The sequence below is a fragment of the Dipteris shenzhenensis genome, chromosome 17, assembly GCF_047967505.1.
Source record: "Dipteris shenzhenensis isolate YYH24624 ecotype China chromosome 17, Dip_SZ_1.0, whole genome shotgun sequence".
In the NCBI taxonomy this organism is placed as follows: Eukaryota; Viridiplantae; Streptophyta; class Polypodiopsida; order Gleicheniales; family Dipteridaceae; genus Dipteris; species Dipteris shenzhenensis.
In genome coordinates, this window is record NC_141612.1 from 3061790 (window position 1) to 3079410 (window position 17621).

Genomic DNA, 17621 nt, shown 5'->3' on the forward strand with positions numbered 1-17621 from the left:
AAAATTAATTGGTGGATTGCCTATTGGGTTGGGCATTAATATATTCCCAATGGTTTTGTAGAAATAATATAGTTTCCATTTGCCAGTACTTTCAATTTCCCATAATTGCTTGGCATTGCTAGAAAATTCCTTGATTCCAATGTCTATTGATCCCAACTTAAACTCAAACGAGCTAAAAATAGTGATGTGACTTATCCTTTGTGACATTAACGCACCAACATACTTCACAAGTTACTGAAAAAGTTACTTTTTTGTATTAAAGCTTGTCAATGAAGACTACATTTAGTTCCATTTAAAAATGATCAACTCATGATCCAATATGTTGAAAATAGATCTTGAACGTGACACTTGAGTAGGCCGCCATAATGATGCTCAAAATTTCCCAAAATAGGCTGAGAATTATGCCAAGAACGTGTACTTTTGTTTCTTGAAACCTAGGTCCAATCTAGTTTGAGTTTGGAGTTCGAATGATCAAGATAATGATATACTAAGAAATGAAGCAATTTTATGTTCTATCTAAGGGCTAGCCAAGATGTGTCAACTAAACTTCACCTCAATTTCATATAAATTAAAACTTAATTACAAAAAAAGGAAATACAATTAAAGAAACTAAAGGTCAATGATGACTAGGCAAGGTTAGGTAATGTGGCCCCAAGCTACGATTGTTGATTGTGTTGATTATGCAACACCGTTGAAATGGCAATCCACAAGCATCATATCATGGCGATTGATATACAACATGTGCGCACCCACTAATAATGATGTGGCACGTGGCTACCTCGTGTTTGCTGCCAAAGGCTTGTCCCATTTGCCACATTGCAATGTTTGCCACATAAGGAGATGGTACATAGCTATAGACATTAGGAAAAAAGGGCACTCATTTTGGGGCCTTTTGGCCAACATGAAAAATCCCTCTCCACCAATCACAAGAGGGCCAACATAACATTGAAAAATAGAGAAAATACAAAATAGTTACACATAATAAGAGAAACTTTACAAATGTACGACTGTATAAATCTGACAAGGAGTCATTTTCAAAAAAGATCATGCACTCAAATATGATTTCCCTCCTAAACAAATTTTCTCGCTTGTACGAATCAAAGATTCAAATGTGCTTTCTAGAGTCTAGGATTGGGCTTGTTTTTCCCCCCCAGCTCTCTTGCTCGCACTTTCCATCCATGGCAATAGGCACCCCAGGGTGTCTTTCTTGCTTGCGTTCCTACTTTTTGTCCTCATTCTCTCGCTTGCATTTTACCCATTTGAAATTTTGGTTCTCTTTCATGAATTATCCATGGCAGCCGGCAACCCAAGGCGTCCCAATGCAAAGCGGTATGTAACTCAAAATGTAAAAGACCAAGACATAGAGGTGAGCATTGTTTTTTGGTGACCTACAACATGCATATAATCTATAGAGTTTGCTAATAGGGTGAATGCAGATGGTCACTGGCAAAAGATAGTTGTGTCAAAAGGAAGTTGGGTGCTAATGCAGCCAACAAGGAGGAAAAAACCACGGTCAAATAATATATTTTTGGCCTCTTGGAAAGGTAGGGTCAAAGATTGCAGAACAATAGATGGTAAGAAAGGTATTAAGGAAATACTAGTCATTGTGAGTTTTTAACCCTTTCAATTTTGGAATGGCTTAGTTCTAAACATTTCTATTTTTAGCATAAACTAAAATGTATTTCGGTTTTCAGATCAATATCCATCATCATATGAAAAATGGCAGCTGATGGAGTGCATCTTAGGATTCTTGGATGTCTTGCATGGAGCAATAGGAGAATTACAATATCAAGGTAAATCTACAACTTAATTAGTGCAGACAGGTATCTTCTTCTATGACAATTTTTACGAATTGTTGGACAAAGCAAACACTCACAATGTGTTGTGGAAACAAGATCATTCCACTAAATTGATAAGAAGGCCAACATTGCTAAAAGATGACACAAATAGCAATGTATAAAATCAATAGTATCTAAACAAATTTTCAAAACATTGATTAATACATCATTAAAGCAGGCAACAACTTTAATAGTTTTTGCGATGTTTTCTAGTGTGAAACCCGCTTTTAGGGTCCACTAACTTCACTCCCACCTAAATGTTTTGGCTAGAGCATGGTAGGCCATGCTCTTTATAATTTTCATGTGCTTGGGCACATGGTTTGATGATTTATAGTGATTGCTATGTGTGTATTCTTAATAATTATGGATATATATAGTAGCTTAACAAATTGAGTTAGACTATGGAAATTGGATCTCCTATTAGTTTCTTCAACATTTTGGAGTTTGTTTCCTCTAATGAAAAAGCAATTGATGCTCCTACTTCAAAACAAACTACCCTTGGAACAAACTTTATACATCTGCCTAAGAAAGTGATTTTGAGTGTTGAGGGGATGCCCAAGTTCCCAAATTGCTTTGTTGAGCACACTAGAGCTATGTCTCCAGATTTTCCAAAAGTGTTGCAATTTCCAAATACATTCAAAAGACTGCGGAGAATATGACAAGCAATAAAAAACTATGTAGAAGTGTGCCTAAGAAAGAGAGTTCGTAATAGAACCAATAAAACAACAAAAACACATTTCCAATATCATCTATCAGATTCCAAATACATTTGCATTTTGTGCCCTCTCCAAATACATTTTTCATTTGTGTATAAGAAAGTGATTTGGAGTGTTGGATCCTGGATCAATAGCTCAAATCACTTTCTTGAGCACACTTTACTAGCACATTTCCAATATAATCTACTAGATTCCAAACACATGTGCATTTTGTGCTCTAACCAAAGACATTTTTTATTTGTGCTTAAGAAAGAGATTTGGAGTGTTGGAGCCTGTGGAGCCTGGCCCAATAGCTCAAATCACTTTCTTGAGCACACTTTACTATTTGAGTATATTCAAAACAGGGGGGGGACTTCATCATACTAGGCCTACAAGTCAATTTCTGTAGCATGGAGAGAGTGTGGTTAATGGATGTGGAGCACACGTGATGGAACGAGATAGGATTAGAGAGAGCAGATTGGAGCAGGAGCAATGGCATGAGACAGTATAGAGAGCTTAAAAAGTAGACAACTGAGGTACCAGGAGACCTATATGAACCCACCTCCAAAAATGGTCAGGCCACCTTGGAATGTGTGTACACATGTGTGCCATAAATAGAAGGACTCTCTATTTAGCCCCTAGGTATGACCAAACCCAATGTTTTCAAGAGTGAAAGATTTTTTTTTAATGCCTGTCAATAGGCCAAATCCTTTTTTTAACACAATCCTGGGATTGTGCTTAAGAAAGCGATTTGAGGGAGTGGAGGCCTAGCCAATAGGCCAAATTGCTTTCTTAAGCACAATCTTGAGGCCAATATGCCAAATCGCTTTCTTAAGCACAAACCTGACAAAGTGCTTGAGAAGGAGATTTTGGGCTCTCTAGACATGGCCAACAAGCAAAATCGATTTGTTAAGCACATTCTTAAGTTCCCTTGGGTTAGATGATTTCTTAGGCTCAGTAGTCTAAAATTTTACATTTCCTTTTAGATCAAAGGGATCCAGGAAGAGTATCCCAAAAAAGGAGGCTGGATTTCACCTCCCAGATTGTGTCCAGCCAAAATCTATACCAGGTAGAATTATCACTCTTTTTGTCAAAAGTCATATTGCTTTGCTGGTTTTATTTTGACTGAAAGTAGATACTATATATGTAAAGAAATATAGAAACTATATAAAGCAAAAGTGTGCTTGAGAAAGCGATTTGGCCTATTGGGTCTTTGTCCAATAAGCTAAATCGCTTTCTTGAGCTCAATTACTGAAGTGTGTTAAGTTGCTCCTCTAAACACAATTTGTGTTGTGGTTTTGCCCTATATTTGGTTGTTTATGCTTTTAAAATATGTTTTCTTGCCATATCAAAAAGATACAGGTAAAGTGCAACAAGAAAAGACAATGGAGTTGACTACTGGGGATGTGGTAAAGGACCATCCTAGATCTGGTATGTTCATCATTCAATGTGTGTGTTTCAATGTCATGCATCCTTAAGAAGTGTGGGGCCTCTATTAAATGTGGATGCAAGGAAATGTTGAAATGTGCTTAAGAAAGCAATTTTGACTGTTGGAGCACTGTCCAATAGTCAAAATCGCTTTCTTGGGCACACATCTTGAATATCGTCTTTCATAAGCAGATGTTTGTATCGGTTTAAGCTAGATACATTTAATGCCCTCATAAGAACTCTACTTGCTATCAAAGTGTGCTAGTTTATCTTTCAAGGACATATTTAGTCAAGTTCTTCTCCTTTTTTGGTTGTTCATGCCATTGAGATACTTTTCCTTTGTGTGATCTAATAGATAAGGGTAAGAGCTTCTAGAAGGAGACCAAGGTAACAAGTTCTAATTTTGGAATCATGGACCAACCTATTCCAGGTATAATTTTTTTAAAATCAATATTGTTGAAGTGATGCTTCAGAATGTGCTCAACATGTTAAAATATCACTTGACAAAATTATTAAAAAATGTGCTTAACAAAGAGATTTATCCTGTTGAGCAAGCCTCCAACAGGCCAAATCGCTTTCTTGAGCACATTTAAAGCTCCAATAGGCCAAATCGCTTTCTTGAGCACATTTCTTTATAATTCTCTAAAGTGATATTTTAACATGCTAAGCACATTCTGAAGCATCACTTCAATAAATTTGCTCAAAAAAATGCCTCATATCAAGTTCAATTTCTATTTGTCTTCAACTCATTATGTAAGTTTTCCCTCTTTTAAAATATTTTTACTTTATCAAAATCATAAGATAAGATCAGGGTTTCCTCTAAGAGAACTGTGAACTTCAATTCTGATGTTACCCTCATGGAGCATCCTAAACCTGGTAGACTCTCATTTTATGTAACTTGATTTTCTTTTGTTGATGTCTAGACACAAGTAGATATTGGTGAAGAGTTTTAAATGATGTAGGGAAAAGAAAAATGGTTTTAAGAGTATCAAGTACCCCCAAGGAAAGGGCATCAATGCATGCCCCGGAAGATTCCAAGGCAAGAGAAGAAACAAAAACATTTGATGAACTACTTTTTTATTTCCTTCATAAGTGCAATGCCCAAAAGGATTTCCATATTTTTTATGAAATGTTCACCAAGCAGCTCGATTATTCACATTTGGTTCACCAACACATTCGATTTTTGGATGAACAACGCAACATCTTTCAAACGCTCACAGGGGAGGGCACGGTCTGTATTGGAAATAAGTATCACATCCACATCAAGGACTTGTTGACAAATAATAAGTTTAGGACTTCCATTCATAAGAGACATGACCTTTTGCCAAAGCATCTTAAGGCAGAGTGCAACATGCACAATAGAAAGTGCAAACTTCTGGAGGAATGTTTGGGGTTTGTACTGTACCTAAACTACCATCATGTTGACACTAAGGAGGGCTTGGAGATGAGAGGCCCTAGGATCCAAGAGGAGGTGGAAGTATCAGAGGAGGACGACGAAGAGGAGGTAATAGATTTTGTCAAGGAGAGAGATGAAGCTGCTACACTCAACCTTGTGGCACTAGGGTCAGACAACTTAATGGGTCAATAATAACTATTGAAGACCTTGACATCGAACGATGTGGCTGTGCCGTGCCATTGCTTCCCACTTTTTGAATTGGAGATATGGAGTATATTCTTATTCATGACATTCAAGCAATATTTGATTTTAAGGAAGATTATGCGCTGGCATTGATTGCCCAATCCTACCATTTATTCTGAGATCATTGAGAAGGATGACCCTTTCCATAGCATGGAAGACAACTTCAATTCACAGGAATGTCTATCCACGTGCTTTGAGGACGCTCAGAAATGTATGGGAGACTATGACATCAATGACGAGACATTCATGAAGATTCAAAGAGACTTTAAATTTGACAAGATCGAAAAAAGGGAGGAGCAGAAGAGAGTAACAAAAGATATCATTGAGAGAAGCATCTTCCTTTAGAAGGACAAGAATCTAGAGGCAGATGAGAATATGAAGGTGAGTAATCTAGTCTTTTGGTAACTCTACTCTCATTTTCATTTGAGTGATCTTGTCTTTTGATATCTCTATTCTCATGTTGCCTTTAATGGTTTGTGCAGTTGTATGTTGAAGATGATTCCTTCCTTGTGAGGTCTGGTGGGACCAGGGAGAGAGGTCTTGGCCAGCTTGCTAGCCTCTCTCAGTATATTAAGAGGCTCTCCTCTACAAAATTGTTAATATATCATTGGCATTTAAACAACAATGGTGAAACAGGTCTTTAATTTTTCAAATCTTTGTCAGAGTTCTTGGGAGGTGATCAAATCAACCAGCAGAAGGACAAGATCATTCTTCTGGAAAAAATCTATGCTTATAATATTTTTGGTTACTATCCTAGCAAGATCTGCTCTAGGGTATTATCTTTCTTACACTACCTATGCCGTTGCACATGGCATTACAAGCCCTCTGAACTGAGAAGATGTTCATGAAAAACACCATCTTCTTAGGTTTAGAGAGCCAGCTTTAGTGCTAAAGCCATTTAATCTGAAGAAGACAATCCAATTGAACAGCAAGAGAGGTAGTAGGCGGAAGATGAAAAGGCATAGGTGCGAGATAGTACTATTGATGAGATTTCAAAAGATGCTAGCAATTAGAGTTGCAAAGAGGGCCTTCAGTCTTCGCTAGAGAAAGTTAGTTCAGTACAGTGCAAAAAACAAGCATCATATAGTCACTGTTTTGACTATAGTGATTGTATAAACATTGTATTGTTAGTAAGCTTTCAAACTCTTGCAAAGTGTAGCAACTCATTTTGAATCATATTGTATCTTTTCTTTTGATAGTAATTGTATTGAATTTCAAACCTTGCATCATATAGCCACTGATTTACTCTAGGAACTTAAATATACATGTATTGAATTTGTAAATTTTACATAATATAGTCATTGCTTTGCTCTACTGAGCTATTCATTGTACATTTTGTTACCAAGTTCCTAAGCTCTATCTATCCACCTGCGGTTCACAAAAGTATTTGATTGTCTCCATTTCGCATGTCTCTATGCAGCATTTGAGTTATCCAAGATTTGCCTTCTTCTTTCTTTTTGGACTCTTGAATGCTAGTTTGACTTTTGATGTCACCACTTTTTTCTTACGTTGCAACCTTTGTAGCATACATCGATAGAACCACTAGAAAACTTCTTTGAGGCTATTTGCCTTTTGTGCTCTTCCAAAATGTTGTGTATGTTAGAAAAATGCATTTTGTGCTGTGTAATGACACTTCTCCATTCCCTGAGCTGACCAAATTGCAAGGCATCCATATTTTTTTACAATAATGGAAGATGGTTGTAGATAATATGCTGCATTTACAATAAACAAGAAGTCGCATTCTGTTTTTAAGGGATAACATAAGAAAATGCCAGTAAGAAAAGAATGAAAATTTATTGCCATGTAATGTGTTATGTTGCAAGTTGTCCAAGCTTCTTTCATTGACTTTCCAAAAGTCTTCAGTTCCTCCTCCAATGCACAGTGATCATTCTTGGTCCAAGTTTGTTTGTTAAAATGTATGAAAAGCTTGTCTAAGGATTTCCATACTTCTGTTTTAACATTTCGTGCAATTCCGTCTGCTTCATGATCTTTAATTGCATTGTCTACATGCCTCCAAACGCCATACTGCACTCTTGAAACATAGCGTGATAATCTGCTTGGTTTTCTCTTGCCCTGTGGTTGTGATAGAAACCTTTTAGCCTTCACTCCAATAGATGGCTTGATGCGCACTTCCGTTCCATTTTTTGATTTTTTTAGATCTGTTGTGATATGAACATCTCCTCCATGGAGACCAATGTGTGACAATACTTTCTCGATTGCTTGAAGTGCATCCTTCCTATGCTTTTAAGGATGAACCTTCCAGGAAAAACCAATATACAAAAATACCATCTTCTCGATGATTCGACATAAAGAGTATAATGTGCATATATGTACATTACACAAAGGGATATCAAGAACGGCTTTGAAATTGGGATCAACCTTATCTCTGTTAGGTGCCTTCCTCCACCATTTGGATCCATGACATATGTTGGCTCCTTGCAGTAAATGCAGGAGATTTTGAATTACCTCCTTTGCTTATGTTGAACATACACGTGAGGGTCTTGAGGTCACCTAGCATATGCCAATCAACCTGGAAATCACCTTTGCCACCAACATGCAAATACCCTCTTTGAACTCGATCTTTTATAATTGCTGGTATTTTTGTGTGTTGGAATACCTAATCAAGGGTTTTGTGGTCCTATGTCTTAACCCGCCATTGAAAATACAATTAAAGAATCAGACACTAATAAATACATTATACTTCTTAAAAAAACACTTTCAATCCAAGTGTATGCTTACCTTAAAAGCACCTAGCTACCAAATGCGCTTTTCTGATTGCACACTGAAGTGTTTTGAGTCTGTTGTTGTAATCGAGGGATCAAGAGCTCTATTCATTAGAGTGATGGTCACTCGTTCAATCTTTTTCTCCTTGACAATTTCACACTCGTTCAATCTTTTTCTCCTTGATAATTTCACATTCGTCCAGCTTTATAATTAATTTCAAGAGTCCCTGACACTCTTCAAATATCATATCATAAAACTCAACCATTCTCCTTTGCACGTGTTGAAGATCAGCAAAAATGTTGCTAAAAGAGTTATATACAGTGGTCCCCTTGTCACTTCCATACACTCCTTCAATATGCATACAATTTCCAATATAATAATGTACTTGTTGGTTGAATAGGCCTCTTAACTTCCACACTTCTGCAGGCTTCGGTAAGAGCACACATTTTATCATATGATCTTTGAAGGTGGTTGATACTGCATTGAAAATGGAAGTGTAACCTGTCCTACTCACACGCTCTCATCGAGTGCCCCTTTCTTATAGGAAGGATGTTATGCATCCTTCCTACATCAACTTTGCTTGTATCTACAAACTATTACATAACATTGTGTTTGATTGTTTTAAATTTTTCTTCTCTAGCATACTTTTCGCAATTGTGGTTGATAGTAAACATTTCATTTGTTTTACTGGAGGGACATTAGGATCAACATTTTCTTTCTGAGGCTCAAGAATTTTCCTACAACAAGCACAAACAAAAGAGTTTTTCCAAGCTCAATTGCTATTATCATTGAGTAAGCATTGTCTTTGTGTTGCATTCAAAATCGCAAAAGCAAAAGCAAACTTACCTTGCTTCTTGAACTCTACGCTTGCATCCTCTATCGCCAGCTTTTAAATTTTTCTATTTCTAAGTCTATCTCCTAAGGGTGTGGCTTTTCTTCTAGGCTTCCTTAACATCTTCTTTGTCATCATATATTCTTCAGTTTCTTTCTGTAGCTGCTCTTTCAATTTAGAGCTTTATGCTACCTGTTGCAATTTCATTCCCATCTCTTGTTGTTAAAAGCCTTTGTATATTTCCACAACTGCAGATTAAGCTTTGACATATCCAAGTAGGCCCTTATTGCCATCACCCACAAACTTCAGTAGTGTTATCGGATTGAAAAATGGAGGAGTAAAGTTACTGATTGGACATCTTGGGTAAATGCTTCCATCACACCATAAATCGATATGTTGTAAGCCTTCTATCCTCATGTTCTCTCTTTGCATTGCACTTACTTGTGGACCCTTCCGTCGTTTTTACACAAGTGCATACTCTTCTTCTAAATCAATGTGGAGGTGGTAAAGTCTCTTCTTGCTGGATTGTTCTTAGTGGCGTGGTAGCATGTTGTCATTTTTCTGAGCAACGTTGTCCCGTTGCTTCACACCCTTGTCAACTTTTATAAAACAAAGTACTAGCAATGGACTTGCCGAGATAATTCCATGTTAATCTTTCGCGGGGATGTTTAAAAACCTAAAAAACAAAGATTCTTAAAGATTAGTTATGAGTTTCTTACCACAGACTCTTGTGGCCTACATAAGTCAACAACGATAAGTCCATATTTATCGCAATAAGTCCATGTTTATCTTGTTATGCGAAGGTTTAAAATTTTAAAAAATAAAGATTCTTAATCGTTAATTATAGGATTCTAACACGAAAATCTACTACTGACATGAGTTAGGACAAAACAGAACCCCCGCTTTAAAGGGAGAATATGATGGGAGCATTTAACGCCAGTTCATTTTTGTAAATTTTGGAGCAAAGAAAAATAAGAAACTAGCAGATTTCTTACAGAGCCCCAAAATGAGTTCCCTTCTTTCCTAATGGGTTTGTGAAGTGCAAGGAGCTCTTGGAGCTCTCAACAAGGCAACAACAAGGTTGAAGACAATGTTCGCAGGCTTTGCCATTTAGCCAAAGGCCATGCTCGATTCTCAACTTGTCGCCCTCAAAGATTATGGAACAACAAGCAACAAATCAGCCCCCCACTCCATCTTGACTAGAAGGAATGCACATATGCCAACAGTAATGCACAGCATAAAGACATGTAGAAGCTTGCTCCCATGGACCTCTCTCCCCCTAATCACCCTCTCCCGTCCCCAACCCAAGCCCCATGTCTACTTAGAAACTAAATGTGTGTTTGGTTTGGGAAAGCCGATACTTCTAGCCTAGTAAACATTCAATGTGCACCAAGGGGGCCCCAAGCAGCACTAAAGGGAAATTTTGTAGGAGAACCTGTGCTAAAGACCTCGACACTCAAATACACATACATTACAAGAAAGGGATTACTCAAAAACTCCATATAGAAAGAAAACATTGATATCCCCCATCTCTTTCTCATTTCATTTGGCCTATTCATTGATGAACCATACAAGAAAATGCAAAAGCATACTAGTGCAAGGATAATTGACTAAAGAGACTTAAGCAAAGGCAAAACAAAATACGCGGCTTGCCTTTAAAGGCAAGGCCAAAATAAGTCATGAAATCTGTTTTTAGCCTTCAAAACAAATGAATGTAAGGAAGGATATTAGTTGGAATTAAGAGGGGGGAAATTATTGTACTGGTACAAACAGTAGTACCAAAGAGAATAAAAGTCTCAAACAAGATTCTCGGTAGATGAACTGGGAGTCAACCGTGCAAACCCCTACCCCATCGGTATATTGCCTTCGGATGGAGAAGCATACTATCAACAAATCTCCATTACATCAATACAGTTGCAAATATGGATACAAAACCACGTCACAGGTAATAAAAGCGAACAAGCAATAGGGCTGGTACAAAGCAGGAGCAAAATGGATGCAACATTACAGATGCAATAGAGGGAGAGAGGGGAGAGAGAGAGAGAGAGAGGGCAAAGAAGGATATGCCTGTGAGAGATTTTGTAATGCATAACTTCCGGGCCAAGATTTGGAGGGAGCCGGCCAATACAATGTTGATTTATATAGAGGAAAGAATATCATCTTGCATCTTCCGAAGGCACATAATATGCAAGATGAGAAGCAGCTCACATAAATTAAAATTGAAACACGTAGATGGAAAAAACATCCCAGAGAGTATGCAAAACGTGCCTAGGAGGTGAGAAGGAAAACAACACACTATTTAATGACAAAATGTTTCCAAACATAAAAGAAGAAACTCCAGCGCAGAGCACACATTGAGCTGACAGACGCTATGTACAGATAATTTGAACTAGACACTTAACAGCTATACATAAAGTTGCAACTTCTTGTCCCATGAATCCTGTTGGGTTTCCAGCGGACATTAATAATACCATATCGTAACCTCTCTCTCTCTCTCTCTCTCTCTCTCTCTCTCTCTCTACATTTGGGTTCTCTCTCATGTAGGCAGTGCGATGTAGACACCAGCCTTGGGTGTGGACCGTGGTGCCCGTTTTTAGTGGCCCCACCCCTTCCTTCATGTGTTTTTCAGTCTCATAGACCCTTCAGTCTTTCATAGACGGTAATTTTCTCCCTCTCTGCACCTCTACCTCAGAACACCAAAAGCTACCCAGACTCAGTCTAGATGACACCATCACAAGAGTTTCCTGCTGAAATATGTATGTGCTAATTAAAATGAGAACATCCTTTGTACACCAACTTGAACATATATGTTGTCCAGAAATCCTCAAATCCATAAAGACTGCGCATTACAATCTCTTCATTCTGAACTTGCCAGAAAACTTCTTGAACTTGCTGTCAGTAATAATTTCATTACAATCTCTTCATGCTGAACTTGCCAGAAAACTTCTTGGAGTTGCTGTCAATAATGACTATGTTACAATCTCTCTCAAAAGCCAACCCAAACTCGGGAAGGCAAAATAGATCATAAGGAAAGATGGAAATGCAAAGATCAAAGTAGCAACAAAGTAAACCACCAAGATGACGGTGCTGAACGGTAGGACATAGAAGAGTATAAACATTACCAATACAAGGAGCATAATCTTTGCCATCAAATGTGCACACATACTCACAATGTTGTTGAACCATCTGCGCACGAAAAACACATCTGAAGCTGGTTGAGCTCTGAGATTAGAATTGCCTGACGATGAAAATTGCCGAATAGAATATGGATAAGCCTGGTCAGTATTTCCAAAACGGTGTCTGCTCCCTTGATGTTCAAAATTATGCTGGTAAGTATGCTGACGTGTCACCATCATAGCAGCTCCAATGGACGGCCTGTCTTCAACCCTTGGGTCATCGTGGCACTGTCTCATGTCACCTCTGGCATTTTCAACCATCCAAAGAAGGAAAAAGTTCTTACAAGGGTACTTAAGCCTGCCTTTCCAAACCAGCCTACAGGATAAAAATTGGCACCAAGGACACGAGATGAAAAGAGGTAACTGTACTGGCACCACCGGAAGCTTGACAACTGCCCATTGAAGCCCCATCACACAGCTCTTACAAAGAGAATGACCACACCAAAGCACATAAGGAAGGTTTTCACCGTTGTTAAAACCTTCCCAACAGACGGGGCATTCCAACCCATCCTCTCCACTCTTCTTCGAAGATCCTTCATCATCTTGGCTGTCCCAAGAAACCCTAGAGTGGACATGTGAAGCACTCTCTTGCTTGAAGCCTATCATGGCTGCCTTGGCAAGATCCTTATGCACACCGTTTCCTTTTGGGCTTGTATTAATATAATTGTACACTTGAAAGAATCTGCCACACTGAAACAACAATGTAAAAACATTCACTGTCAAATAGCCACCAGAATCGTGCAAAAAGCATGCCAGTCTCCTTACCTTAGCATAACAACAGGTTTCTCAACTTTATCAACCACAACATCATAGATTTGCAAACCCTTCATTCATAACTGGGCAACCTAGCAGACAGTGCTGCAGCTATAACCGTCTTTAAATTTCTACTTTTTTTACCACAAACATGATAGATTTGCAAGCCATTTATTCATAGCTAGGCTCTCAAGCAGGCAGTGCTGCATCTATAATAATATTAAAGCATGCAATTCAGGCTAGCTGAAGTTTTCTTGTCTTGCTTCCTAACAAAGCCTACACATTATGGCAATTTAAGCATGAAAGCACTCAATTTGGGCCACCAGCTGAAGCTTTTTTGTCTCTCTCAAACCCTTTTAGCAAAACCTGTATGATACCGCAACTTTGATACAAGATAGGCACGGTTAGACTTAAAAGCGTAGCTTCTTGCCGAGGAATTCATTCCAAGGGCAGCCGAGCCATCTTCTGCACCCTTTTTACATTCACAAATGTTTGATAGCCTGGATGATGACATGTGCCTTGCCTTGTTTTGTGTGTGTTTTGATCCCCATAGCCATGTTTTGATATCTAATTTAGATTGAATCGAATTTTCATGTTTGTTTGAGACCTTGCACATCTCACAGCATGCCTCACCTCAAAGGAGTAATTTGTACCTGTGCAACCTGCTTCCACTCGAAGGTATGTTTCGTGTTTTCTAGACAAAACCCTTCCTCTGTATTACCCCTAGTTTGTCTCTACATAAGTTCTGAAGGCTGAACTGGCCCCTAAAGTTGACACAACCACAATCAACTTGCAAGCTGCACGAGAGATAATGGTCTGTAAATTGCTCCTGCACATAGCTGAATACTGCAACCACTTGCATCAAGAAAGACTTTCAGGCTAATGTGGGGTAAACAATCGAAAGGGATGATGGCATGCAAGATGCATGAAAGGTTTAAAAGAGTTAAAATCAAGTTCCAAAAAGGTTTTGACCCAAGTTGCCCAAATACTACTGTCATTAAATCCGGCATCTGAGGAGAATTATACCCAGCATTAGGCATGCCAAGTCACCAACAGAAGCTTACATCTCAAACAGATGTTTGATACAAGAAATCAGGCTAGGATCATGTGTTTGACGAATCAATAAAGACTAAAGTATATTCACATCATTAGAATACATACAATCTCAAAAAAGGAGGACACAAACCAAGAAAGCTAGAAAACAAGGCAGAGAGTGAGGGGAAGTGGAAAGGACTCTGCTCAGAAGAAGTTAAAAATAAAAATTAAAAAACAACTTTGTCAGCATTTTATGTATTAGGCTCATAATACTCCAAGTCTCCTTAAAATTAGGTTGGGGCCCATATCATAAAGTTTGTGATGAAGAACGCGAGCCCTGACCTCCTCAAGAATGACTCACCTCAACACGGGCCAAGAACAGATGAGGAGAGCACAGCTGACAGAAAGCAGGCACCCTGGACGGAGGGGGCACAAAAGACGAGGCAAAAGGCCTTGAAGATTTGCAGATGCAACCTGATCAAAGCCTCTATCGACCATATTGTCATCGAAAGAAACCAAAGGTGCATAAATCACTGTGTCTTTGTTTCAAGGCCCTCTACCAATTAAAAGAGATGTTGCTGCATGTGAGGAATTTACAGCTTCTTGGGGATTTCAAAAGTTTTTCTTCCTCTCCTGAAGAAGAGCAAGTTGATGTTGTCGAAGTGCTTCTACCATTAGTGAGGGCTCAATTCAAGCCAGGCAGTGTAAGCCATACACTTCACTCCTAAATTCTCAGCAGACCCTGAGCTCTGGAAAGGAAATCCAGTTTGGGTCTTGTTATTTGATCTCCCGTTCCTAAAGCCTACATCATTAAGGTGGTTAGTGTGTTTTTTGTGCTTACCAAGTTACATGTGTTGTCCCTTATAGTTTGTGTTTATTGGGATGTTTTGGGAGTATGGGTTATCCTTTAAAAATTGTGGACTGAATACACTTCGACTAATATGAACACTATGTATCATTGCCCCCTTACTCATTGGGGATTGAGGCCAAGATGAAGGCATAGAATTGCATGCTTGTTAACACCATGTGACTCTGTATCTTTATCTTGCAGATGGGATAATTATTGCCATTCAATATCCCTTTCCCTCCAAAGTTTGGGATTGGCATACAAGCACCATTGAAGCATATGTAGATTTCTTGAAAAAAAGACCAACCAAAAACCCTTTACACTCACTCAAGCTTCACTAAATTACAGTACACCTGACTGCATTGAAATCACCATCCTTTCTTTAAGCAAGGGCCTCCACCTTCAATTCTAGAAATCTCTCGAGTAGACAACCTGGGCTCTAATACCATGTTAGGAAATCTAAGCATTTATTGTCCTGTGCACCCCTGCACTAGGGTGCAGGGTGACACGCTAGACTCATCATCTGCTCAACCTTATATGGCAAATAGGCATCCAATCACTAGGCAATCCTACAATCTCCCTGCCAACCAATTGTGCAAAAGAACCCCAAAGGCATCAACTAACTGTGCGCTTCCTGCACCTGCACAATCCAGTGCCCAACCAGCCAAACAAGGCTGAACAACTGCAAAAAAGACCCAAACAGCCAAACTCTGGTGCAATCAATCTACCAAACGCTTCCAAACAAGTCACCTCTATCTGTAGCCCTCCTGGCCACTGCCCAACAGCAAAAATCAACCCAACCTGGCGAGGAACCAATCCCAAACGCAATAACCAGCCAGCAACCAGTCCAAGAATGGCAAAAGCTAGCCTTCCTCTGCCCAGAAACCACAGAAGTCAGGCATCTGGCTCGAAAACCCTAGATCCTGCGAAGGATAAAGAGGTCGTCCAAGCCTAGAAAGCTCCAAAACCAGCAGCAACAGCCCAAAAAGCAGCAAGAGAACAGGTCGAAATCCCTATGGCAGCTCTTGCTCAGCACCCACACTTCCCCTTCTACCTTCGAAGAAAGCCCATTCCTTCCAATCTCGCATTATCTGAGACAAATGAAGAGTAGGCACAGCATGCGATAAAGGCTCAAATGAAGAACATTAAGTACATTCCAGATCGTCGTACTGCCTATGTGCTTGCTCTGAAAGCAAACCATGCAGTTCATTGAGGCACATACCAATAGCTTGTGTAATCCTGTACTGTCCCCTTCTGAAGTACAACATCAATCTGAACATGAAACCCCAAGGCACTCCATGGAATCCACCATCATGTCAGTATCAACAGCCACGCACCTGGAAAATACCAACTTCCAAGCACTCACCTTCACAAAGATTTCTGACTCCTCGTCGACCCGCATCTCAATGTCAGACATCATCATTGTGGTTTCTAGGTCGGCATATCTAACCTCAGTAACACATGGAGATGTCACCAAGAACAACTCTTCGATTACCACATTTGCTTTGGCTTTTGTGTCACCCTCTGAATCTAAGTTGGACTCCTTTCTTTTGTTTTTCTGATCCGCCTTCTTCTTTCTACGGTTCTTCACAAAATGACCTGGCGTGTCACGATAGAAGCACTTCTTCTTTTGCTTCCTCTTGGAAGTGTCCTCTTCATCAGAGTCATCCTTCTTGGACTTGCCTTAATTAGGCTTTCCCTTTCCTTCGCCAGCGTAATCCTTCGCCAACAGCGCCTTGTCATCTTTGCCGTTGTTGTAGAGCTTCTCCTGTAGCAGTAATGGACCCAACTCCTCGAAAGTCAAAGGTTTGGTCCTTTGTCCTGTTGTCACAGTCGTTACAAAGCTTTTGAAACTCCGAGGTAGCCTCCTTAGTACCATCAAGGTCAAATGGCACGAGTCCACCTTCTGACCAACTGATGCCAGTTGATCCCTTACCACTTTGACCTTCGTCAAGTGGTCATATACCAAATCTCCCTCATCCATATCAAGGTTGTAGAGCTGATGCTAAAGAAGCAAGATTCAAGATGTGTTGTTTGTCTCGAACAAATCCTTCAGAATGGTCCACGCCTCTACTGACGTGTCGGCCATCTAGATGTGAGGAAGCACACAGTCCACCGTAGTCCCTATGATCAATGCCAGGGCATGGGCATCTCTGTCTTCCCAATCTTCGAGCTCCTCTCCATCCACAGGCATGGGTATCTTCCCCTCCTTGTTCACCATATCCTCCAGCTTCGCCTCCACTCGCGTTGTCAATTTCCACAGCTTTCGAGCCACTAAATGACTTCGGATCTTCACCTTCCAGATCGGATAATTTGACCCATCCAATTTCCTAGACTCTCCATAGTGAAAGAAAGAAATCTAGGGAAGGAGGAAGGGAGAGCACGAGCCATGGCAGAGGCACATTAATGGCGGGAGAACCAGCAGGAGTATTGGCCATCTTAGAGGGGCTGGTTGGAGCCAGCCAACCAAGCCTTATATAGGCAGACAGAAGGGGTTGGGACCCTGCCTTGTAAAGAGGGCTAAAGCCCATGGAGTGTGGGCCAAAGGCCCTAGAAAAGAGAGCCCCAAAAGGGGCATTATGTGGTAGACAAGTCGGCCAGGGAGGGGCTGAGTGAGTCGGCTATTTTGCCCCTCCCCTGGTCGGTTTTTTGCA

At 39.7% G+C, this 17621-nt stretch overlaps 1 protein-coding gene across 2 annotated transcripts in view; it reads right to left on the reverse strand.

Annotated features, from left to right (window-relative positions):
- Positions 1 to 11718: 11718 nt before the first annotated feature.
- LOC147891529 (uncharacterized) overlaps positions 11719 to 17621 on the reverse strand; it is a 34487-nt gene continuing 28584 nt past the window's right edge. For both annotated transcript variants that reach the window (XM_087388323.1, XM_087388322.1), the window contains exon 2: positions 11719 to 13022. In XM_087388323.1, the coding sequence (XP_087244449.1) occupies positions 12126 to 12938 (813 nt within the window). In that variant the 5' untranslated portion in view covers positions 12939 to 13022 and the 3' untranslated portion in view covers positions 11719 to 12125. The remainder of the gene's footprint in view (positions 13023 to 17621) is intronic.